The sequence below is a fragment of the Saccostrea cucullata genome, unplaced genomic scaffold (genome assembly GCF_032062105.1).
Source record: "Saccostrea cucullata isolate Sc308-1 unplaced genomic scaffold, CSIRO_AGI_Scuc_v1 ctg279, whole genome shotgun sequence".
NCBI classification, from domain to species: domain Eukaryota; kingdom Metazoa; phylum Mollusca; class Bivalvia; order Ostreida; family Ostreidae; genus Saccostrea; species Saccostrea cuccullata.
In genome coordinates, this window is record NW_026933486.1 from 337,794 (window position 1) to 364,956 (window position 27,163).

At 34.2% G+C, this 27,163-nt stretch overlaps 2 protein-coding genes across 3 annotated transcripts; one reads left to right on the forward strand and one right to left on the reverse strand.

Annotated features, from left to right (window-relative positions):
* Positions 1–1,255: 1,255 nt before the first annotated feature.
* LOC134238461 (E3 ubiquitin-protein ligase RNF13-like) lies at positions 1,256–13,485 on the reverse strand. Of its 2 annotated transcripts, XM_062720591.1 has the most exons (11): positions 13,363–13,485; positions 9,082–9,196; positions 7,208–7,294; positions 5,994–6,134; positions 5,670–5,760; positions 5,017–5,107; positions 4,775–4,880; positions 4,450–4,543; positions 4,113–4,193; positions 3,469–3,666; positions 1,256–3,319 (listed from the first exon to the last, which is right to left on the reverse strand). In XM_062720591.1, exons 2-11 carry the CDS (start codon positions 9,190–9,192, stop codon positions 3,003–3,005), a joined length of 1,317 nt encoding a protein of 438 aa, XP_062576575.1. In that variant the 5' UTR covers positions 9,193–9,196; positions 13,363–13,485; the 3' UTR covers positions 1,256–3,002. The 2 variants fall into 2 exon arrangements, with proteins under 2 accessions (XP_062576575.1, XP_062576576.1); XM_062720592.1 differs by lacking the exons at positions 9,082–9,196; positions 13,363–13,485 and adding an exon at positions 9,028–9,043.
* Positions 13,486–20,269: 6,784 nt separating this feature from the next.
* On the forward strand, positions 20,270–25,827 carry LOC134238462 (probable sodium/potassium-transporting ATPase subunit beta-3). Its single transcript, XM_062720593.1, has 6 exons — positions 20,270–20,456; positions 22,829–22,969; positions 23,315–23,425; positions 23,678–23,877; positions 24,021–24,122; positions 24,506–25,827. The coding sequence occupies exons 1-6, from the start codon at positions 20,309–20,311 to the stop codon at positions 24,743–24,745; spliced, it is 942 nt and encodes a 313-aa protein (XP_062576577.1). The 5' UTR covers positions 20,270–20,308; the 3' UTR covers positions 24,746–25,827.
* The last annotated feature ends 1,336 nt before the right edge of the window (positions 25,828–27,163 follow it).

Here is a 27,163-nt window from a genome sequence, read left to right on the forward strand (position 1 = left end):
TATTTTTGCCTTTTCTTGATTATCTCCCCTTGCGAGGGGATATGTCCCTTCATTTTAACAATTTAAATTCCCCTTCACCCAAGGATGCTTTGTACCAAGTTTGGTCAAAATTGGCCCAGTGGTTCTTGAGAAGAAGTCGAAAATGTGAAAATAGACGGACGGACGACGGACAAAATGTGATCAGAAAAGCTCACTTGAGCCTTCGGCTCAGGTGAGCTAAAAACAATGTTTTATTGACACGATAGCACCTATGTCTCTTTGAACAATGGGGTTAGGCCAATGTATTATAAGTTGATACAAAGCTTCATAAAGCAAATTTTGTAAATGTGAGCATAGAAATGAAAGATTATACATCATTTTAAATATTTCTTTCACAAATCTCAAAAGAGAATCGAAAATAAGTTTCCAAGGAACAATTCAAATTGCCCTTTATTTTCAACACAGCTGGGTACTTGTAGTAGCTCACAATGCATTGCGGCTCAGTCACCATTAGGTAAAGTAAACAGATAGCTTATCTACATGCAAATTTATGCTGACGTCAGAACATCTAGTGATCTCGACCTGTTAAACAAGACTGTTGATATTTTTGTTTCATCAACTTGCCTGTTGAAGAAATCCGAAACAGATGTGTCAGACGCTGTGGTATCTTTTATCTCAAGCTCACCAGCTAGGATATATCAACTCAACATAAAAATGGAAATCTGAATATATACACAAAGCAAGGAGTAAAGATCCAGAAACACTGTGACATTTTAAATATAATGTCAGAAAATGATATTAATTCTAAGATTTCAACAAGTTTGAAAGAAAATTACATTTAGTATAATTTATGTCAGTAATTTGAACTAGAAAATATTGAGCACAAGTCTGCCCAGATTTAATATTGAGCACAAGTCTGCCCAGATTTAATCTTTTGATTTAATGTGAAGAAAGATAATATCAACAAAATATGTGGGAAAAATCCAGAGGAAATTTGCACTCTATAAAAACTAAGTCAAAATTGAACAAAATTATTTTTTTCCCCTTTTTTTTTAAAACACAAAAAATATATTTGGATAGATGCATTTCTCATGAATTGTGTACAAGAGTTACACACATTTTCTGCATTAGTAGTTTCTAGATTGTTTACACATGTAATAACTTACAAATCAAATATACCTTACGGGTTATATATTCCCACAGCCAGAATTTACAGATATTACAAACCATGTATTGACCTGTTACAGTCAAACTCAACAAAAGTAAAGAAGACCTGGTTTTTGTTTTTTTTTATTGACTTTAAATCATTTACACATTATAATAAAGTGAATGTTTTTATGATATCATAAAATCACTGACAATGAATTCCCTTAAAAACAATGACAGATTTGACTTTACAGAAATGAAGTAAAATTTTCAGCTGAAGTCCATCATATAAAATCTGTTTATGAGTATATCACAAAAGTGGGAATGATAAAATTTATACATATGACAAAGGAATGCAGCATGCTTATGTTTGTTTTGTCATTTAACCGATTCCAACTTTAAAAACCACCTGAAGTTCTAGTGGTAGAAACAAAACCTCTATCCTGATTGAACAAGTTTCGAGAACAAGTGATTACTTGTAATATTAAACCCTTAAATTCAAAGGAAACAAAAAGAGCGAACAATTCTAAATATTTCTTGTGTAGCACTTCAGATACATTTGGTAATTTATGATAAGCAGTGGAATTTTCCAGTTAAACAATGCACTGATTTCATTATCTGCTTACACAGGCATTTCCATACAATGAAACTGCCCAAACTATCACAGTATAAATAGAAAAACGTCTTATATACATGTATAAAATGGCACATGCATACTATATTTACAATACAACTATCTTAATACAAGGATGCAACCTTTGATTTGTGCTGGTTGTTTAAGCACACATGATTGAGCTACCTACTTCAATGTGCTCTTGGATTTTTTGCCAGACTAGACAATCAATATAAATTTAATAAGCAAAACTCATTTAGCACTAATGAATTCATTTTATGCACAAGAAACATTATCATCATTTTGTTTTGCAAGATTGATCGGTGTGTGAAAAGGGAAATAACTCTTCTTACGTATTGTTTAAAAAAATATGTAAAAAATAAAACAAAAAAACATTATATCTTTCAAATAAATGCCATTTTGTTGTTTTACAAAAATACTGTAGTGTAGTAATTTACAGTGTTTTGGTTCCACTTTAGAAGAATATCTCTATATCCTTCAGATGTAATGTAACAAGCAAGCATACATTGTAAGAAGAAATTAGAAGACTTGAATAATGTTCATATGAAGAAAGTGTTGGAAACAAAATTCTCACATTTTTAAAATTCAACCATAAAACATTCTTTGTTCCACCAGAGTATGTTTTTGAATTTTAAGTTTACCAACTTTTAAGTAATAGATGTCATGTCTACATGATAAGACAAAAAATCCCAGCATCTTCTTCAATTTCAATCTACATTAATCCAGTAATTAAATCCACAATACTGGGGAAATGTGACATGATAACCACAAGTAAGCAAAGTAGAGCAAAACTAGTAAAAACCAACATTTAGGCATCCAAAACTTTGAAACAACAGTACAACACAGCAATCAACCATATTTCTCATTTTCTGAAATTTTTAAAACATATTTATCATTTTCTACAAATATTTTACCCAAATCTGTCCTGTATTTTATCTCATTTCTATCTTTTTCATTTCTTTCATATTTGAATAGAAAAAAAATTTAATTGACTTGTAAATATAAGAACAAAATGTATAGTTATATCTCACAGAGTAATGTAACACAGAACTAAAACTTAAAAAGTAATGCCCAGCAACCATGAGAAACATCTATTAACAGTCAATTTATACATGTAGCACTCTTGTAACCTGAGCATGGATAATTTTATAAGCCTCTTTATATTTAGAGTAATAGCTGGTGATAAATATTTATCTCCTGTTTCAGAGATTCACATCTCTCACACATAAGTCACATGACACGTCTAAACAATATGATTGGTGGCTTTATCCTCCCCTGTCTGTTTCACCGCCACCTCCGCCTGGATGGAAGAAGCTGGATCCACTCCTACAGATGTATGAGAAGCTGAATCGGCTCCTGTGAAGGCTGAGTTGTTAATTCCCGAGGGTCCTGCCCTCGCTTCTTCAGGCGTCCTGTCGTCTTCCTCCTCAGACGAGGTTTCCATGGTGATGTCTGCCTCGATCGTATCCACTTCGTCCTCGGATGAGTCGGATATACTGGATTGTGACTGTCGTCTGATTTGTACTCGCTGGACCTCCGTTCTGACAACTTCAGGCAGGCCTACAAAACAATACCACACATACAAAAAGACTGCTTACGATGGAATTCACTTTCCAGGAATCATAAAGTTCAATTCTTCTCTTCCAAAGCAACTTTTCATTTCCAACAAAATTTCTTTATAAATTATTTAAGCATTAGAATGTTGTTACCAGAATTATCAAACGTGGATCGTCGTGTATTGTTGTTCCCGGCCAGTAACGGTGTGCGTTCGCTATTACTGGGTCCTTCATCCTCGGAGGATTCGGAGTCGGAGTCGGGATTGGCTCCCGGGATCACCTTCCTCTTACAGACAGGGCATGTCTTCTTTCTCTTCGTCAGCCACGGATCAATACACTTACAGTGGTAAGCTACAATCGGGACAGATCTCCATCAGAAGTAAAAATAAATACAATACATTTACAGTGGTAAGCTAAAATCAGGAGAGTTAGATCTCAAGAAGTCATAAATTCAGAATATATAACCAAGGCCCTTCAATTGAAGAATTACCATATATAAAGTTTAAAACAATTTTTAGAACTTATCTTAATGGGGATACTTTTACACTTTGCATCCTATGACAAGGACTGATGTAGTATATTAGCAAGAAATTATATACTGTATCCATAATTATCTCCTACAAATAAATAATACATAAGATAAATTTTGCCCCGTTTTAAACCTTCCTTGCAGTCATAGTTTTGTTTAAGAAATTAACAACATTTATTCATGTGTGGAAGGGGGCGAAAATAAAACCAAAACTTCGTATACATATCCAAAATCCAGTGGATCATGAATTTTTATACATTGTACTTACCATGGGCACAGGGTAGAACTCTGAGTTTGTCACCATTCTGATAGTCATCTAGACAAATAGCACAGGTCTCATAGTTATCACCTACAAATAAAGGTAAATAATGGTAATCTGGAATACTTCAATATACCATGCAAGTAAATAAATTTTTGGGAGCACACTGTCTCTCGTAATTACCTTACTATATGATTTAAATTGGCTATATCCATGTTCTAATTTTAAAAAGTTTTTCATTGTATAAGCACAGGCTTTTGAGCCTCAGGGCTTTGAGAAGGATTTATAATACCATCATCACTATTTCCAACAAGTCACAGAACTAAAAGATTTTTGTTGTTTTTACCTTTCTTAAACTTTTTAACTGGAATTTTCTTCAAGTGCTTTGTTGACAGTCGTGATTTTCGCCTCTTTTGACAATCTCTAATCCATTTAAACAGCTGTAAGAGACAGAGACATCCCTGGTCATCTTTATTTCTCTGACACAAGCCATATCACAATAAATCATAAAACGTCATCACCTCAACATTTATAACTGATTAACAATTTAAATTCTTCATCTGATTTTCTTTGCTTATCATATGTACATGTATAAAACTTCAGTTAATTTTAGTTTTAACACCGTAAGTATATTTTTTAATAACTTGATAAATACTTGCATATCAACTTACCATAAATAACAGCATTAGAATGAAGCATGTTCCCACCACCACAGCAAAGGGCCAGATCAGATAGGGCTTGTCAAAGAAATCGTCTTTTTCTATCTTTATATAAAACCTGTAAGGATGAAAAAATGAGTTGATTACAGAATTAAGATTTTATCTCAAGTAGTCAGTTTACATTTTAAATGATTTTATGCATACATCAATGTGACACTGATAGCAATTTTGTTTCATTCAATATGAAGACTAACGTTTTATTGGTGTCAAACTGGAAGTTGTTTTTTATGATACTCCCCGCAGTAAATCCCACAAAAACTGATGGAATGGCCACTCTTCCTGCATCTGAAATTAATTTTGTGAGAGTTAACTAATGAGTGACTCCATCTCTAACACAAAGTGTGAACAAAACTTTATCACAGAGGAAATACATATCAGTTTAAGCTATATGTCTTCATACTGCTTAAACTTACAAAGGGTTTTTTTTTTTAAAATCGTGACAGCCAGGACTAACAAGTCTGACTACATACAAAAAAATCTTATATAAACTTAAAGCTTCAGAGGAATTCCGATATCATTAAGAACATAGAAGAATTCCAGTATCATTAAGAATATAGAAGAATTCCAATATCATTAAGAATATACAAGAATTCCAATATCATTAAGAATATACAAGAATTCCAATATCATTAAGAATATAGAATTCCAATATCATTAAGAATATATGTTTAAGAATTAGTTAACAAGTTTTTATATCATTAAGAATATAGAAGAATTCCAATATCATTAAGAATATAGACGAATTCCAACATCATTAAGAATATAGACGAAAATTCAAATACGAGGAATTCTGAAAAATTCCATTATCATTAAATTAAATTTTTTAAAAGAAGCTTTAAATAGAAACCTTTGCCCCCTCCCATGGATATGATGTCATCATTTCCGTCGTAGTTATACACAATGACAGCACCAAAGCCAAGAGTCTGAGCACTGTACACCTTAAAATACAATAACAGAACTGATTTAGATTCACCAGATAATACCCCATAATAAAAAAATGTCATTAATGTTTACTTAGCCTTCAAACTTTACATAAGTTTTAATATATATCTCTCTCTTGGCAATATTTGACATAAACGTGATAAATGGCTTTTTAATTTGACAATTTTATAAAGAATTCTGAGTACCATAAAAACTCTGATATTAATTGAAACCACTTTTAAATAATTACCATGTCATCAAACTTGCATCCATTCCTTTGCATTAAGGCTATCCATGTCATCTTCTCTGATATATTAGCTGCTGGGATGTGTGGCTGATACTGGGTGCATTTTGTTGTTCCATTGTCTGGCTCCACTACCATGACATACCCCTAAAACAGATATCAACAGATATCAGCATACCCCTACAACAGATATCAACATGTCTCTACAGAATATATCAATAGATATCAGCATACCCATACAAAACATATCAAATATCTCTACAGCATATATCAACAGATATCAGCATACCAATACAACATATATCAGTTTGTATTGTGACAACAGATTTTAACAATACAATACAATAGATATCAGCATACCCCTACAACAGATATCAATGTATCTCTACAACATACATCAACAGATATCAACATATCCCTACCACAGATATTAACATAACCCTACAATAAACATCAACAATTGCATACCCCTACAACAGATATCAATTTATATTGTGACAACAGATATCAACATACCCCTACAACAGATATCAATTTATATTGTGACAACAGATATCAACATACCCCTACAACAGATATCAGTTTATATTGTGACAACAGATATCAACATACCCCTACAACAGATATCAGTTTATATTGTGACAACAGATATCAACATACCCCTACAACAGATATCAGTTTTTTTATATTGTGACAACAGATAAAATCAACATAAACCCCTACAACAGATATCAGTTTATATTGTGACAACAGATACCAACATATCCCTACAACAGATATCAGTTTTATATTGTGACAACAGATATCAAGTCAGCATCCCTACAACAGATATCATAATTGTGTGTATATCCAAAAAGTTGACAAAAGATATCAACATACCCCTACAACAGATATCAGTTTATATTGTGACAACAGATATCAACATACCCCTACAACAGATATCAGTTTATATTGTGACAACAGATATCAACATACCCCTACAACAGATATCAGTTTATATTGTGACAACAGATATCAACATTTCTTTGATGACAGATATCAGTTTATATTGTGACAACAGATATCAACATTTCTCTGACAACAGATATCAATACTTTATCAAACACAAGTTAAACACTAGCTTTTTACAAGCATTATTAATTTTATTCCTTATTTCTGTTAAATAGAGAATGCAGACTTGCTCTATGGTAAACACAGTAAATGAAACTGTTTAATCTTACATAAATCCCCTTGTCTGGAAGGTTTGGCCCAAAGCTTGCTAAATGATCCTGAAATGCATTGATTGTGTCATTGGTGGAAGTTCTTCTCTGGAAAAAATAGTAATAATATCATTAGCCATTAGTCAGAAATTAGTGCAAGTCAATGATATTTCTCTTTCTTTATCAACATACAGAAATCAAATTCTGGTTTATATAGATGGTTATAATCATGATAACAATGACTGTCTTTTTTCTGACTTAAGGAGGCTAGGGGGTCAACTAATTATTTTTTATTAACCACCAGATATAACTTAAATTTTGGGATATGATATTTTAAGCTGTCAACTATCATTTGGCAAAGAAAAATTTCATAAATTTTAGCTTTAAAATTTGACCATTTTATTATATCTTTTTATCTCATACGTGTTGATGATACAGGCCGTTGGATAAACTTATGCTTTATCAACGGGTAGATGCTTTATCAATAGCACTTCCGGTTTTGACATGATCCCTCGCTTCAAGATTTTATTTTATTGAAACTTTTATTTGTGAAAATTGTTGCCCTTATAAAATGAATGATAAAGGGCAGTAATATCGTTAAAAGCAAGAAAAAGACTGGTATATGTCAAAGAAGTGTCTTATTTTATCATGGAACCCGTGTATTGGCTACTTGAAGAAATGTTAATACCCCCCCCCCCCCCATTAAATCGTTTTTGTAGAAAGTAAAGCCTACCAGTTAAATTGTTGTTATAAGACTCCTTTCAAGTTTGACATCTTCAACAATGCTTTCTTATATTATACTACGTATGCCTACCTAGTAATGTAGGTTAAACTTACCATGGATCAACAATGAATCTACAAGTATAGGCCCCTAGCCTTATATATACGTTTTGTACTGCCATTTACAAAAGTCCATTTTTCGATCCTCATGGTCCTTACAACTTTAAGTCAAAAGTTCGTTTGATGTAAAGTGCCAGCAATTGCCACATAATGTTTTCAAAGACGCAGATAGCAAAAATTCTAAATTTTGAACAAGATCTACTAATTCTTTCGAGGGATGAGACATCAACGGTGTACGTCATCAAGTTATACGTCATCAATTTGAATATAGCAATAAATATGATTTTTCAAACAAACTAGAAGTTTTGCTTTAAAACGAAAGTCGTAGATTTGAGCCAAAAATCCATAATTGTGTGATTTGATTTCTCTCTTATCCAACTCGTTGAAACTTTTTGTTTTTGTATCATTTTGTACATTTATAAGCCTACTTTAATATATATGACCATAAGAAAAAGTTGGATAAAGCCAATATGAAAATCACTAATATATAAAAAAATCCTCTATATATGGAGCTCTTCTTCTAATGGAGATCAAAATAGTCTAAAAATGGCCACAACCACCCAGCCCCTTTAATGCAATTTTAAGGGACCACTGCATAGTCTACTTAATCAGAAAAGTGACTAGTAACCTAGCTCTAAAGCCTTTCAGTAACCTGTACTTAAATATATGACATTTTGCCTGTACTAACACTACTTACATTACATGTACTTAACATTTACTTGACTTACACTAACTGTACTTTTATTTTCCTGAACTTATACTGTACTTATATTTACCTGTTATTAGTGTATTTACACTTACCTGTACATTAACTTACCTGTACTTATCATTACACTGAAAAATTACATAAATTTTACCTTTAAAATTTATATTTAACTGTATATGCATTTACATTACCTTTACTTTTAATACACAAAACGGTACTAAAAATGGCCACAACCACCTGCCCCTTTATATTTACCACTTATCCTCTACTTTTTGACTCATGGCTTACCACTTACCACTTCTATATCACAGGAGACAACTCACCACTTCTATATCACAGGAGAACTTACCACTTCTATATCACAGGAGACGGTTGTGGCATGAAATAGACAAACCAAGTTAATGACGGCAAACAAGTAGAGCCCGGTCACATGCTGGGGTATAGGGCAGTCCACAGGCATCGTCCTGTATAAAATAGACAAACAGAGTTAATAACAGCCTGGTTACATGCTGGGGTATAGGGCAGTCCACAGACATCGACCTGTATAAAATAGACAAATAGAGTTAATAACAGCCCGGTCACATGCTGGCTTATACTTACCACTTCTATATCACAGACAACTCACCACTTCTATATCACAACAGAGTTAATAACAGCCAGGTCACAGTTGTGGTATAGGACAATAGACAACATCGTCAAGTATAAAATAGACAAACAGAGTTAATAACAGCCCGGTCACATGCTGGGGTATAGGACAGTCCACAGACATCGTCCTGTATAAAATAGACAAACAGAGTTAATAACAGCCCGGTCACATGCTGGGGTATAGGACAGTCCACAGACATCGTCCTGTATAAAATAGACAAACAGAGTTAATAACAGCCCAGTCACATGCTGGGGTATAGGGCAGTCCACAGACATCGACCTGTATAAAATAGACAAATAGAGTTAATAACAGCCCGGTCATATGCTGGGGTATAGGGCAGTCCACAGACATCGTCCTGTATAAAATAGACAAACAGAGTTAATAACAGCCCGGTCACATGCTGGGGTATAGGACAGTCCACAGACATCGTCCTGTATAAAATAGACAAACAGAGTTAATAACAGCCCGGTCACATGCTGGGGTATAGGACAGTCCACAGACATCGTCCTGTATAAAATAGACAAACAGAGTTAATAACAGCCCGGTCACATGCTGGGGTATAGGGCAGTCCACAGGCATCGTCCTGTATAAAATAGACAAATAGAGTTAATAACAGCCCGGTCACATGCTGGGGTATAGGACAGTCCACAGACATCGTCCTGTATAAAATAGACAAACAGAGTTAATAACAGCCCGGTCATATGCTGGGGTATAGGGCAGTCCACAGGCATCGTCCTGTATAAAATAAAATTTGTCCAATTCAAGTCAAATTTCATACATTACATGTAATTAATATTCATCCTTCAATTTTTTTTTTTTTGTTATTTCATCAAAACTTGATGGCTATTCGGAGCCTTTTAGAGATCAATAAAAAAGTATTGTATTAATCCAAAATACTGGCATGGTCTATGTATACTGTTTCATTACCTGTACCCAACTTTAAAACAGACAACACTCTTTGCCCCTCCAAATTAAGGTAGGCCAAAATTGGTGTAACATGTACATAGTACTTGAAATGACTACACCAGGGCTCTTTTAAAATTGGGGAGATCCCAATGCAAAAAAGGTACCTTTTTTCCCAAAAGAAAGGTGTAAATTTCCCAATTTCCATCCAGAGTAAAATGTTAATTAAAAAATAAAAGTCCATCAAAACTAATCGCAAAAAAAAAAAAAAAACAAACAAAACACATTTGCAAATGAAAGTGAAACTGTACTATGTAAACTGGTTCGGGGAACCAGGTTATTGTTTTTACAAAAATGTATACAACTATGAGTGCAGAGTATCTTGTTATGTAGTTTCGACAAAAACCAGCATTTTGGTTTCAAAAATAGACATTTCATTTAAACATTAGTAAGCTGCACCTAGAAACATACCCGCGCTTCGGCATGTTCAGTCTCGCTCTGTATTGGTAAGCAAAGTTGCCCATGTGATCGAGGAAATTTGGGACTATGTGACTAGCGACTGTCACGCAGTAAGACATATAACCCAATATCAACACTCAAAGATAGTAATGACAAAGCTAATGTACTTTCATAAATAGCCTACGTACCCATGTTTGTTCTGTTTAACTGTTTATTCAAACCAGAGTTAGCATTGATGATAAAATGCTAGAAAAGCAAAATTTGAGGATTTTTTTTAAATGAATTTGTGTTATCCAACTTTTCCCAAAATGACGATAATTTTCCCAAATTGAACAGCCCCGGCCCCAGTCCCAAAGAGTGGTGTGAGAGCCCTGTACACATACAGTTTTTCCAATCAATCTACAAGATAACTTACTGAAGGGTTGTTGATTTTAAAAAATTCATCCTGCTTAACATCATCCATTTAATCGGGTGACAGATGTGCTACTTTTCTAGTCTAATTCAAGACAGTGAATATTACACCTATATGAAATTTTACCAATTTTCTGAAATGATATTTCAAGTGATTTTTTCCAGCATTTTTACTAAATTAAACAAAAACAAACTATATATTTCTAATATTCATTTATATACCAATTTTCAGAAAATATTTATTTCATAATACCTTCCTTGTTACAAAATTGGACTCTACAATTAACCTTCATAAAAAGATTAACTCCTTTTCCTTTGCACATTTTACAATCAGCTACTTATATCAAGATGACATTAAGCTTCCTTCCTCCAGCTTTTTTACAAAAATAATGTTGACACTTTGTCAATGTCTTTTCTACTTGTTCATGATATAAAGATTTCTTGATTTATAAAATATGGCTGCTTACTCTGTAACAACTTTAAATAAAATGACATTAAATGATTTTATCATTAGGAGCTGTATGATCATTCTTCATGTTCTTATTTCGTTACTGAAAAAATATTTACATTACTGATCCCACCTCTGGCATTTTTGTGGGTCAATGTTCACTGGTACACTCTGATTTTAAATTGTTTAGAGCTTTTTAAAGATCAACCACTGTTCTCCTTTTCATCATCATCGGAAACCCATGGGTGATCTCATCTTTACTTATCACCCGTGGGCAAAGTCACCGAAATATCGCCGTACAATATGCTAATATGTTGTTTTTAGTCAACCAATCAGAAAGTTGGAACTTTTCATTTTTGAAAAATACATTTTTACTTTGTTATTTATGGTAAATATTTTGACGCTTGTTAAAACATGCAAAGTTTGATTTAGAACAATGAAAGTCAATTCGTACATGTCACTGACATTAATATCCGTCAGATATTATATTGGAGTCCTCTTTCTAACTGCAAAATGCGCCGGTGAGTGGATTTATCCTTTGTGTTAACTACAGAATGAGTTTTTCATGTTTTTGGCAATGCCGAACATGCATACGTAACAGGAACTGTAATTCACTGTTTGGCATCGCAATTCTGTGAAGCAGCCAATCAAATGACCCATGCATATTTAATTACACAATAATGATTTTTCAGCGAGTTTGCCCACGGGTGATAAGTAAAGACGAGATCACCCCTGGGTTTCCGACGATGCCTTTTCATCTCAAATGAAGGTGCAACGCAATGACAGACATTCATCAGTCTCTCCTTCTGTAAAAGACCTCGATCCATCTTTAAAAAGTTCCATAATAATGTCTGAGTAGCAAAAAAATCCAAAGATTATAACACCCAACAAAATTATGTTTGACTTAGAAATATCAGTTATACCTAACTTTGAATAGATCTAACAATAAACCATAACTCGGTATATTCTCCTGTATGGATGCTGTGAGTGTAACAGGATTATGTTATAGTGTAGTTACTATGTACACATAATGTGCATGTGTCATTCATTCATTATTCATTCATGATTTGTAAGTTCATGACCTATGATGTCATACATTGATCAGAGTAAGAAATGTGTATGGGAATTTGGTATCACGTCATCATACTTAAAACATTAGCAATGAAATACACATAATTGATAATTATAATTATTTTTCAAGAGACAATATTTGGGAATCCAGAAAATTTATCTTGAATTGTAAAATAAATAAATTCTTGAAGAGCACGATCTAAATTAAAACTGTATAAGTATCTGCGCTCGCCCTAACAGATGCATTGTCAACTTAAAAAGTCATATTAAGCATTGTCAATAAAACTCAATTAACGACTGTCAAATCAGCACTTACAAAGATATATGAGAAGACAGTTATTCCTTAAATAGACTTAATATTTTGACGTTAGTTTTGTATTAACATGATTATGATAATCAGATTAACCTACTTTCAGTTTTCAGGTTTTATCTTTTTAATAATAAAAATGATTTTTCATTTTACTGATTTTACTCATTGATCCTCTTAAAAATCATATGTCTTGGCAAATAAATCTATATGACTGCACCTCATCTTTGTAAAGGCTTGTGATAAGATATTGCTAAATGTAAGACTTCTGGCGAAAGGAAACCATTCTGCCCTGGAGACTCGTACACTGACTGACACTGTCATCCATATTTATCCATATTACCATAAATATCCATATCTTAAATTATCTTAACCATTGCTTTACCTGAATTTAACAAAACTATCCTAAATTGTGGGTTTTCTTTCAATTGTTTACATAATTTTTGACTGATATGATCGACTTTGACTTCGTAAACATGGCTGTCAATGTTTTCTTTCTTCTATTGTCACTTCCGGTAGGAAGATACAATTCCGGATTACTCTACTATTATATCGATAAACAGTGATAAATGTAGCAAGGAGGGGATTAGGGAAGGTTTCAACTCATTTTCGGATAATTAATTTTTATGCCCCCCCCCTGCAATCGAAGATTCTGAAATAAAAAGTTTTTAGCGTGTCCCTCTGTCTGTTAACTTTTGATGGTTGTCATATCTCACATTGTGACAAGCCCTTCCTTTGGGTACCATGGTATTTGACCTCTTTGCTTGTCAACTTTTTCAAGTAAGGAGTAAAAAAAATTTCTTTGGCTGCCCCCCCCCCCCCACTTCCTACGCGGCTGATTGGATACCAAGGACTTTGACCTTGACCTTGGAGTTTGACCTACTTTTCAAATACAATCTTGAACATAATTTTTGAAGGGTTAGAACTAGGGCTTTCATACTTCACATATTTAGTCCTTGTGACAAGACCTATCATCTGGTATCAAGAACCTTGACCCTTTGACCTTGACCTTGGAGTCTGGCCCATTTTTGCACAAAAAATCCAAACTTTTACTTTGGCCCTATTTTTTAAACGACAGATACTAGGGATTACATATTTCAAATAACAATTCTTTGTGGCAAGACCTTTTCATTTCAAACCACCAATTTGACCTTTTGACCTTGGACATTTCCGTACTTACGAAAAAACTTTACCTTGGTCATAACTTTTGAACGGTAAGAGCTAGGGCTTTCATAGTTAATTGAATGTCGACAACTTTGACCCGTTGACCTTGGATTTTGAGCTACTTTTTACAAACTTTAACCTTGGCTATAACTGTTGAACAGTAAAGGCCAGCCTTTCATACTTTCCATATGTAATATTTGAGACATGGCTTATCTTTTGAAACCAACAACCTTGACCCCGGAGTTTGTCCTACCTTTAAAAACGTTAACCTTGGTCAATACCTTTGAACAGGTGGCGCGAGGGATTTATATTTCACATTTATATTTCTTGTGAAAAGGCCTTACTTTAGGTACCAACATCCCAGATAGCAAGACATAGTTGGGCCAACGTTGGCCCAATTTTTTTTCCAACGTTGGCCCACTGTTGGTAACCTTACGTTAGCCCATGGTAATTTTGCTCATCGGCCCAACGTTGGTCCAACATGTTGGCATATTGTTGGGCCAACGTAGGTATAATTGTATGACAACTAACAGCCAACCTTAATAACTGTTTGGTTAGGTTGGCCCAACGTTGGCCCTTTGTTGAAATGTCAGATGGCATATTGTTGGGCCAACGTAGTTATTAGTGTATGCTAACTAACAGCCAACCTTAACAACTGTTTGGTTAGGTTGGCCCAACGTTGGCCCTATGTTGAAATGTCAGATGGCATATTGTTGGGCCAATGTAGTTTTTAGTGTATGCCAACTAACAGACAACCTTAACAACTGGTTGGTTAGGTTGGCCCAATGTTGACCCTTTTTTTTTACAATGTCAGATGGCAAATTGTTGGGCCAACGTAGTTATTACATAGAAACATTTGCAATTGGTTAAGTGATTCTTTACATAAACCTATTTTATGACTGTTTAAAATAATTAATTCACAATTCAATCTGCATTCATAATGCATACATGGACATGTTCAATGAAAACATTACTAATGATTCACTGTGATAATATTTTATAGACATCAATTCAATCATAATTTACAAAAGAAATTTTAAAATAGACAATAGAGGTAAATTATGAAAAATTATCAATTAAAAGTTCTTAATCAGGGCTCACTTCCTTAATTATAGTCCTTTTGTTGTATTCCCGCTCTTTTTCGGTAATATCGCCTCATTTTTTCATCGTCTTGATTTTTGTCATACGGACCCATACTTTATACACTTCTTTATACATGGCCTTCGATTTCATTGTTATTTACATGTACCGCCACAACATTTGTTTTCCTTACAGTCTCTGACTGAATTTCTTTGTTACAATCGTGTCTGTAATAGACAGTTAAGAATCAGATAGATAGAAACAACTTACAGTGCTTGTGTGCAAAAACATGACAAGAATGAATTCCGAATCAATTTTAACAGTTAACCTGAATAAATAAGAATAAATATACTTACATCGCTTCTAAATGCAGCTGTATAGCAAGCATGGCAAGTGTATAATCCACAAATTTAAATTTCACTTCTTCTTGCTTGCCCTGCAATTGAATCTGACAGCTCACTCCACAGTTTGGTCACGTGATAGCGAACGCCTAACTTTTGTATCAATTTAATTATAAAGCTGTGTCATTTTGATTTATGTATATGTAGGCTTCATTCATATCCTGTTCCTGAGAACGTATTCAGTCTTCTCTAAATTCTCATGAAAAAATTCATAATTTCAAGGGTTTTATTTCAAATAAATAATCATGCATGTGCATAAGACCCTTTCTTTAAGGGTGTATAACAAACATGGGGCCAACATACTACTAACAATTTGATAAGACACTTTATTAAGGATGTATTACCAACATTTGGCCAACGTTAGGCCAACATACTACTATCAATTTGATAAGACGCATTCTTTATGGGAGTATAACAAACATCGGGCCAACGTTGGGCCAACATACTACTACCAACTTTAGAAGACACTTTCTTTAAGGGTGTATTACAAACATCGGGCCAACGTTGGGCCAACATACTACTACCAACTTAAAAAGACACTCTCTTTAAGGGTGTATTACAAACATCGGGCCAACGTTGGGCCAACATACTACTACCAACATTAAAAGGCACTTTCTTTAAGGGTAAATTACAAATATCGGGCCAACGTTGGGCCAACATACTACTACCAACTTTAAAAGACACTTTCTTTAAACAATGGGCCAACGTTGGGCCAACATCAACATCCCTCCTTCCTTGGGAAGCAAAGTGAATGGAAGTTTCTAACGTTGGACCAACGTTGGGCCAACATAGGAATTCTGTCATGGAAGAGGAGGTTGGCATGGTGACATTGGTCCAACGTTGGCCCAACGTTGTTTCCCCAACGCCAACCATACAACCTTTTGCCAATGTTGGCCCAACATAGTCTTGCTATCTGGGATATTAGTATTTGATCTGCATTTGAAAAAGCTAACCTTCGCTTTGTTGCCATACGGGGGCATCAGTGTTTCCCAAACACATCTTGTTATAGCTGGGGATCCTAGATAACTTCGATATATCTGTGAATTCGCAGTCTGATTAAAATCAGATCCTCGATCCGCTCCTTTTTTTTTTTTTATTGTCGCTACACGAGGTAGCGACAATAAAAAAAAAAACCAAAGGAGCGGATCGAGGATCTGATTTTAATCAGATTGCCTTAATTCGCAATATGCGACTAAATACTAAACGAATTTTACTGTACATGTGTAAATATTTTTATATCGGCAAAATTATCGAGGAGGGCACCCCCCCCCTCCCCCTCCCGGTTTCTACGGCCATGGTTTGAAGTTTCAATACACTCTATGTTGCTATAGTCATCACGTTTATCATAGAGCTTGGTTGTTAGATTACCATTAACGTCTTTTTCAAGTAAAATATCCAAATATGAAAAAGATGCGTCTGACTCTGTGGTATCTTTTACCTCAAGCTCAACAGGATATATCGTATCGACATGAGAATGGAAATAATAATTGTAAATTGACAATACGTCGTCGATACGTCTAAATTTCGAGTTAAAGGCCACAACAAGTGCTTTCTTCTTTTCACGTATAAGATTTTGGTCAAATTTTACTTCACATGAATACAAAAATATGTCTGCTAATAATGGGACGCTATTGATATCCATGGGATTTCCACTGAATAGATTTTCAGAAAACCAGGCCCCAAGACCATAAACTGAGAACGAACGTAATTCATAATTTTTTATTTTAATATCTTTAGATTTGTTTAACTTATTAGCTTGAAAATACATGTAATTAATTCTGCATAACATTACAATTCCAAGATATGTTGAAAATCTTATTTTATTATCAAACTTAATACGCGAGTTTTATCGGTTTAAAATTTTGACTTATGTCTATTCTCAGTTTTGGGCCTGGCCCCGTGATCATGAAACATCTTAAGCTTAAGTCAAAATCTTCATGTTGTACTGAAATGTTGTAGAAATCAAGCATATCAAAATCAAAATATGTTTCAGTATTGACTCACAAAAGTGTTGTTATTTGCAAATTTTGAGGTTAATTCAAGAATTAATGAACATTTAAGTCTATGTTTGTTTCATGATCCTAAGGCCATGTCTCCAAAATTCACATACATAAATTGTCAGTCAGAAACTCAAACATCTTCTTATATATAATATGAAATTCAGAGTACTTATGTATACATTCAGCATTTGAATGTCTTTTAACAAAATAATTCCAGAAATGGCCAAAGAAACGATGTGTAAGTTTACGAGTTCCATTTATTGTCAAGTTATTTTTTTTAATTGGCCAAACTCCCAGGTCAAAAGCTTAAAAACTCGTATTTAATTGTACCCAGAGAAAGGTCTTTATGTAAGAAGTACATTTGTACCCATATGAAATAAAAAAAAAAAGACCAAGAACTAACTGTTCAGAGTTATGGACAAGATTAACATTTTATCAAAAGGAAGGCCAGCCCCCAAGTCCCAAAACGGTTGGTATCCAAATAAAGATCTTGTTACAAGGAATGAACCTGTGAAATATTAAAGCCGAAGAACCAATTGTTCAAAGGTAATTGACAGGTTATAATTTTCAAAAAGTGGGTCAAACTCAAAGGCTTAGGTCAAAAAGTATATATATCCAATTATCCATGGAAAGGTCTATAGTTATGATAAATATACCCGTGAGGTAAGAAAGGGCTAGCACAAACACTCCAAAGTTATGTCAAAGTGTAAAGATTGTCATGTGTAAAATGTAAAGGCCAGGTGAGAAAGGCCTATAGCACAAACACTCTGGACAAAGTTATGTCAAAGTGTAAAGATTGTCATGTGTAAAGTGTAAAGGCCAGGTAAGAAAGGCCTGGCACAAACACTCCAAAATTATGACAAAGTGTAAAGATTGTCGTGTGTAAAGTGTAAAGGCCAGGTGAGAAAGGTCTAGCACAAACACTCCAAAGTTATGACAAAGTGTAAAGATTGTCATGTGTAAAGTGTAAAGGCCAGGTAGGGAAGGCCTAGCACAAACCACAGACCCAAAACGATCTAGGTCTATGCACAAACACTCCAAAGTTATGATAAAATGTAAAGATTGTCATGTGTAAAGTGTAAAGGCCAAATATGTCGGTACCAAGAGAAAGGTAATACAATGTAACATGTGAAACTATAGCTACATTCATTCAAAATTATTATATATAATAATACAATTACAAGAAAACGGGCTTTGGCTGACCACGTGTTGCTGCGGAATACAAATGCCGTAAACAATCATTTAATGTGATTGGCCAGTATAATCAGGGTACTGTTGTATATTCCGAGTTTCATGTGTAAATCAGTATATTGATTTCATTGATCCAATCGACGAGTAAAATGATAACTAGCACATAAAATTTTAGCACGCCCCATCAAACAAACTGTCACGCTGTTTGTAAAATGATAATAATAGGAAATGTTAAATATCATAGGCGTCGGAAGCAAAATTGAAAGTGGGGATAAACCAACAAAAAAAGGATAACTCCAATTTTAAATGCCTATATTATGTATATATTTGCCAAAAAAGTGGGGGGGGGGGATTATAAGTACCCCTAGCACCCCCCCCCCCCGGTTCCGACGCCTATGAACATTTTGCTGACAAACATGCAGACAGACGGGCGGAAGGTCAGATCAAACACCCGAATCTTGGATTACTGGGGCTTCTAATTAGTATGAAAAAAGGTCAGCCAAAATTGGTATAAAACAAGTCAGTCAAGAACTGGGGTCATTTCGATTTAATGCTGTCTATCTTGTTAGAAAATACAGATGTGTCAGACTCTGTGGTGTTTTTTTAATTTCAAGTTCATTGAGATATATTTTAAAAATAGTCGGAAGCAAACTATTGAAGGGAAGGGGGGGGGGGGGTAGTTGGAAGAGAAAAGCCGCAAATTTTTACCTGAAAGAAAATAACAAGCCAAAAAAAAAATAGTAAATCGTCCAAACGTGAAAATCATTTTTCTTATTTCAATACATGTGAATTTTATTGAAGAAACGTTTATTGGAGTATTTGAAGACTTTTTTATGTAGGGTAATTCAACCTTGTTAAATTCTTTGCCGAAAAAGGGAATCATTTTTTATTTTTACAAAGGAATATATATACGAAAAAATCTTTTAAAAATCCTTGTCAAGAACAGCAATTTATATTGGTCATGACCGAGTTACAATATGTTCAAACATTTATTATTTATTTATTTATTTATTTATTTATCTTACTTACAGGTATATATTCATATATATACTTTCCTATTTATAATTAATTAATTAGTTTCTTTATCGCATTTCGTTAAAAGAAAAAACATAACTTTGAAAAAAACAATTCTTCTAACTGTAAAATATATTTTAATTAAAGGCTAGCGAAGATACTTTAAAAGGATTTTTAAAAATTAGACAATATGAAAGAGTATATATACACTGTAGTTTTTATGTCACAGCAATGGACCATGTGGACAGACCTTGCTGGATAATGCATTTGTTTGTTTCTCCTAATTTATCTTCTACTTCATATAAAATGGAGAATTCTCTCCATTTATTCTCTCTCTCTCTTTTTTAAACATTGTAAACCTGAAAGAAATATACAAATAAAGTTATTTACATAAACATACGTCATAGTCACGTGATCTTATATCTATAATAGTGTAACATCCGGGCTTTCTTCCACTCTCTCATTACCTTCAGCAGGAAAAATGGCGTCCACCGCTAGTACAGGTGTTGAAACGGCTACAACGGTTCCACCTCAAAATCCATCCGTCAGACAACGAGTAAATGATTTCTGTACCTTTGTGTATAATGCTGAGGAGGGGCAAGTTCTCGGAAGAACTGGGAAAAGCTGGGGTAAGTTTTTAAACAACAACGGAACTTTGCAGGGTTATCTTGTCCTCTGCAGTTAGCGTTCTTTAAAATAATTTGCAAGTGGCGCATTTTAAACAAAATTAGTGGTAAGTGGGTGCCCGGCGACCAAGTCGTACATAAGTTTTTAATAATGGGAATATTTAGAGGAATTAACCGGGTTTAGTCAAGGAAATATACAGCCTTCTCCAAATGACCTTTGCCGATTGTCCTCTGTCTACGGGGCCCAGGACAGGGTGAAGTGTACAAATGTAGAGATAGTTCTTCAATTCTTGTATACCTCTATTTTAAAATTATGCATATTTTAGTTCTCACTTCATTTATATTGCTGTTTTTCAATATTTCATGTACATTATTTGAACAGACGATTTTAAAAATATCTTGTATGAAGTAATGCATAGTAGTTTGGTTCAATGAACATTTCGCAACATTACTATCTATCCCTGTTGCTGGTGTGTAATTTTTTATTGATATTGAGAAATTATAAGTATGATTGTGAATGTTATATTTTCCAAATCTTTTGACCTTCAAACTCCTTCCAAGTGAAAGAATCAAAATTTGGATTTGAAATTTTCTGCTTGACTGAGTTTAATATTTTATATTTATTCTACCATATATCATCATACATTGTACTTACAGATGTTTCTGTAAAGACAGATTTAACAAAAATTTAAAACTTATTTATAAAAATAGTGTCAAGCAGAGATAGTTGATATGCGTCAATTGCCTTTTTTTAAATTAGTGGATTTTTACATGAAAGTATTGATAGAAGTTGTTTGCTTAGTGATTTATTGGGAAGAAGTAATATTTTATTAACAAAGGAAACCAAAGAAGTCATTGTAGTCGTCAGAGATTGTGTAGAAGAAAACACATTTGAATGCCGTGTCAGAATATGTCTTAAGGAGCACCATGGCCCCGGGCTAATTTCACCAAGACGTCTAATATTTTATGAATAAATTACAGGTCACCTTCACTTTCGACTGTCATCGCGTGCAGTGATAATGTGAAACAAGTGTAGCTATTTTAGACTTGTGTAAAGGAAATGTCCTCCATCACAAAGTTAAATTTATGACACTACATAAAAATGCCAATCTCAAAGTTTTATACTGTTTACTCAAATTCAAACAAATAATAGAAAAATGAAAATGACAAGAGAAGAGCTTAAAAAATGTGGTCGAAATTAAAAGGAGTGAATTTCCTTTTATATTCAGTGTGTGAAGAAAAAAATAAATAAATTGTCTTTATTTTATCCCTGTATTCAGTCCCCTTTGTGGTGTGTAAGTCAGTTTTTTAATACAGAGTGTAAACAGTGGTACCTAAACAGTGGGCTAGACACAATGATTTGTCCACCTGACTGCCTACAGGTAACCTTTGTAAGATGTCTTGTAATAATCGGTAATATTATGTAACTCTCTACATGTAACTGTTTTGTCAAACTGCTTTTATAGGATGGCTTTAGATATAAGTACAAACTACAAAAACAGTATTCAATCCCTTGTTGGAATGTAAAATCCAATATCACTGCAACTCAAAATTGATGTGAATCAGATAGCGCTGTTATTTTAAATTAGGACTAAGTGGCCAAATAATCTTAATTAAGAACAAACCACATGTTTTCCCGAATTGAAAGTGCTGGAGACATTTTAATGTCAACTTTCTGTGCATTGTACATATTGTAAACATAAGCTAAAGCAGTGATGCATGAAAATGCAAATTGACACACAAACACCTTATTTTACATACACTACCAAAGTAATTAATTTGGGAGGTGTACTGCTTAACATTCAACCTTTTTACATCCAAATTATATTAATAAAATCTAAGTTTAGGAAATTTGGAAAAAAATGGACTAAAATATAGAAATACACTTTTTTCCAAAACCCCATTTATTGAGGGATTTTGGTATTGTGCATGATCCCCCAAGGAAACAATTTCAGTGTATGGATGGGAGGGAATTTTCATATTCATGAAGGGGCACTACCAAGCAAAGTTTCCTTGAAAAGCCAGAAATAGGGGACCCAAACATACGGGCCAAATTATTAGGGACATCCGCCTCCCCATGGGACCAATGGCCTTTTTGTGATATGTATATGAAAATTCTTTGAAGGTTAAAGTTCATTTCATTAATGAACATCTTCTCATAAAGAAAAAAAAATGTACTTTGTATAATTTAAATTCAAAGCATTTGAAAGCAATGCTATATATTTAATAATTTATCCCTATTTTGTACAATTTAAATTCAGCTATATTAATCCATATTTTGTTTAATTTGAATTTAAAGTGAAGCTATGTTTTATCTATATTTTAAATTTGAAGTGAAGCTGTATTTATCTATATTTCCCTCCTCTCTCTTACAGCCCAGATTGGTGTTTTCTACCTGATTTATTACTCCTGTCTGTCGGCTTTCTTTGCTGGTATGATGGCTATCTTCTACCAGACCTTGGACTGGAACTACCCCCGCCTCCAGGGGCCGGATACCCTCCTCAAACAAAACCCCGGTAAGACTGCAGCTCACCTGTTACTGTAGAGTGTGCATGGGGGATCATTTATGTTTTAGACATCACTAAACTTTTTGCAGGTTATTTATGTACAAACAGATGAAGGCATGATTTAAATTTAACTTCTTGCTGAAAATTTAGATAAAGATTTATCTCCTTAACAATTTATCAGATAGGAAGTGGAAATATGAAAATAATACTAAACAGTTTAATACAATATGGTACAATATAAAGGAATGAAAAATGAAAATTGTAATAAGCACAAAGGATGAAAACTAACAACCTGCTTTACTATTATAATATGAACAGGGAGAGAAATGTAAGTGGTTGATTTGATTTTGACAGGGCTTGGATTCCGTCCTATTCCTGATGTACAGACAACTTTGGTCCGATTCGTAAAAGCTGACGCCTCCACATACTCACCCTACACAGACCACATACAGGCCTACCTGGAATGTAAGTAGCACTTAATTAGTCTTAATTAATTGAGACTAAGTAACTTTTATAAAACTTCATAACTTGTACTTAATTGAGACTGCGTAACATGTACTTAATGAAGACTGTGTAACTTTTACAATACTGTGTAGCTTGTACTTAATGAAGGCTGTGTAACTTTTACAATACTGTGTAGCTTGTACTTAATGAAGACTGTGTAACTTTTACAATACTGTGTAGCTTGTACTTTAATTGAGACTGTGTAATTTTCAGATTACGAGAACCAGAACCTGGGTCCTCAGGATGGAGGTACCGTAGCTGACTGTGACTCAGTGACTGGACGGCGGCCGGAGAAGGACTGGGATAAGGCCTGTCGATTCGATCTGACTGCTAACCTTGGAGCAGATTGTGTCAAGCAACAGACATTTGGCTTTGATGATGGAATGCCATGTATTCTATTGAAGCTCAACAAGGTAGATATCTGAGTTTTGTTTAGTGTTGAAGCTGTGACAGATCAGATTAGACTTCTGATAACTTTTAGATGTTCATTGTAAGGGGAGCCTATTCTGGCTACAGAATGCTTTGAGTGGATTTAAAATTTGACTAAATGTTTCAGATCTTTGACTGGCAGCCTGAGTCCTACACAAACAGTACAGTCCCAGCAGAGATTGCCGATCTTTGGGAGCCCTATCATATCACAGTCAAGTGTGAGGGAGAGGTTAGTATAGGGGTTATGTGTAGTTAGTACAAGTCTCAGTTAACCTTGGACTTTCCATAAGGCAAGACATTCTAAGCGTTACGTATTTAGCATCTGAAATTTACAGGTTTCATTCACTATTTAAATATATATGGAACAGAAATTCATGCGAATGTTAATGACTTGAGCAAATATCTAATCACAGCATCTCGTACGGCAAAGAGGTGGAGCTTACTTAAAGTCCAATGTTAACTTAGAATTGTACTACTTATAGCACAGTCATAGATATAAGGGGAAGAGGTGCTAAAGGATTAATAAATATTCAATAAGAAGTTATATAAAATTTCTCCATTTCTGCAATTTAGTGGAATATTTTGAGCATGTGTGGCATATTTATTTTGTAGAACCCTGCTGATAATGACAACATTGGACCCATTGAATACTACCCACAAGGTGGATTCCATTTTAAATATTTCCCATTCCTTAACCAGCAAGTGTACCGCTCCCCCTTGGTGATGGCTCGATTCGTTAAACCCATGCCGGGAGTCCTTGTGATGGTGCAATGTAAAGCTTATGCCAGAAACATCCGACACAATGTCCTGGAGAAGGCTGGCATGGTCCACTTTGAATTGTTGGTGGATTAACCTGTTGCATGTTCTAGGAAACTTAACTAATTTTTTTTCTCACACCAATCAGTGTTGCAGGGGTGGCTATTAATAAAATGGATGTGTTTTTTTGGAGGAACCTTATGTTTGAAGGTAATAGAGAGAAGATACCATAGGGAAAAGGTCAGAAGGCCACCAGGGAAAACGGGGAATAACTTTATCTGGAGAAATTTTAATGGAATTAAGGGCTTAATTAGTAACTACAAATTTTCTTTATTGTTCTGAGAACAAGTCTTTCTTATCTGTGATGTTTAATTAGCTACCCTAAATATAACAGATAGGATAGAATTTTTATTATTCCTCTGATGTTTTTGTTACATTCCCCTAAAAAGGTTATTATAAAAACATATATTCAGGACAAACCTTGTATATATAACTGTAATATAATTATTTTTTTGTATACATGTTGCTTAAATTCACTATGATTGGGATATTAGTATTGCTTTCAAATATGAACTTTTGAATTAAAATATTCATAATTGCAATACACATTACAAGAGATTAAAGTCATAAGTTAAATCTGTATTAAAAGTATTGAAATGGAAATCTCAGTTCATCTAGTTTCATTAGCTACCATCACATTGCATCCTCTGCATCAATGGCTTAGTTTTAACAATTTTTGTATGTTTGCCATTTTTTTTAATGTGTGAATGGAAGTTTCTTTTTGTGTTGCGAGAAGAATGTTGGATGTGTGCAATCAATTGTTTCAAGTATTTGTTGATAGTACATTTAACAGAACGGTATGCAAATTTTTATATATATTTTTTTTTTTTTGAAATGTGAGTGAAGTATGAACTGCCAGCTGACAACTAGTTATTTTTATGCGTTGGAAAAAATAAAGTGGACCATCTCGGAAACATGTCACATGTTCTCTGTCCAAAAACTTGGGGCTTTGTTTTGGGACCGTGAGCATTTTGACTTGCCTGCCATGAAAATTGTTACCAATGGTTAGTGAAATTGTTAGAATGGTTTCATTTGGCATTAATAATAGTAACTGTAGGAATCGGGACTTACACGACCTAAAAATGATTTTTTAAAAAATAAAAGGATCTGAAATTTTACCCTGGTGTTTGTTTTTCATTGGTGATTTGAAACTGGGTGGTAAATTGAGGCTGAACATCTTTTTGAAGAAATTTTATTGTATTACAGAGGAAGTGTCGTAAATGTTGAAATTGCCTTTTTAGCTCACCTGAGCCGAAGGCTCAAGTGAGCTTTTCTGATCACACTTTGAATTGTTGGTCCGTCCTGTCTAGCTGTCCGAAACTGTAAACTTTTCACATTTCACACCAATCTTCTTCTCAAGAACCACTGGGCCAATTTTGACCAAACTTGGTACAAAGCATCCTTGGGTAAAGGGGAATTTAAATTGTTAAAATGAAGGGACATATCCCTTTCGCAAGGGGAGATAATCAAGAAAAGACAAAAATAGGGTGGGGTCATTAAAAAATCTTCTTCTCAAGAACCACTGGGCCAGTAAAGTGAAAATTATGTGGAAGCATAAATATGGGGTAGTGCACATTCTAGATTGTTCAAATCATGACCCCCAGGGGAAGGGTGGGGCCACAATGGGGAATCAAAGTTTTATATAAAATATATAGGAAAAATCTTTGAAAATATTCTTCTAAAGAACCACTGGGCCAGAAAAGCTGAAACTTATATGGAAGCATCCTGGTATAGTGTAAATATCTAAATTGTTCAAAATGACCCCCAGGGGAAGGGCGGGGCCACAATGGGGTATCAAAGTTTTACATAGAAATATATAGGAAAAATCTTTGAAAATCTTTTTCTCAAGAACCTATGGGCCAGAAAAGCTGAAACTTATGTGGAAGCATCCTGGTATAATGTAGATTCTAAATTGTTCAAATAATGACACCCGGGGGAAGGGCGGAGCCACAATGGGGAATCAAAGTTTTATATAGAAATATATAGGAAAAATCTTTGAAAATTTTCTTTTCAAGAACCACTTGGCCAGAAAAAGTGAAGCTAATGTGGAAGCATTCTGGGTTATGTTAATTCTAAATTATAGGAATTATGACCCCCGGGATGAAGGTCCAAAAACTTGGGGCCATTTTGGGAATCAGCATTTTTACATAGAAATATATAGGAAAAATCTTTGAAAATTGTTCTCAGGAACCACTTGGCCAAAAATACTGAAACATATGTGCCCATGGAAATCATGGATTTTGTAAATTTCAAAATGTCTAAATTTGATCAGTGGGGTAGGGTGGGGATGCATTATGTACAACAAGGGTGAAATCTGGTAAAGAACAGAATGGTCAAAGCTTCTCAGGTGAGCGATGTGGCCCATGGGCCTCTTGTTTAATTTAAAAGAATTATTCTAAGTGATACAGTCGAGGAATGTGAATGCCCAATTGCAGAAAATTACCCCTGTTCATG

Bases quoted from the DNA above. Each gene is read 5' to 3' on its own strand.
- LOC134238461 (XM_062720591.1), bottom strand. From the start codon at position 9,192: ATGCCTGTGGACTGCCCTATACCCCAGCATGTGACCGGGCTCTACTTG. The intron at 6,135-7,207 runs GTAAGATTAAAC...TATCTGTTTTAG, and splicing joins TTCCAGACAAGGGGATTTAT to GGGTATGTCATGGTAGTGGA. The intron at 4,881-5,016 runs GTTAGTCTTCAT...TCATCCTTACAG, and splicing joins CAGTTTGACACCAATAAAAC to GTTTTATATAAAGATAGAAA.
- LOC134238462 (XM_062720593.1), top strand. From the start codon at position 20,309: ATGGCGTCCACCGCTAGTACAGGTGTTGAAACGGCTACAACGGTTCCA. The intron at 23,426-23,677 runs GTAAGTAGCACT...TGTAATTTTCAG, and splicing joins CATACAGGCCTACCTGGAAT to ATTACGAGAACCAGAACCTG. The intron at 23,878-24,020 runs GTAGATATCTGA...TAAATGTTTCAG, and splicing joins TTCTATTGAAGCTCAACAAG to ATCTTTGACTGGCAGCCTGA.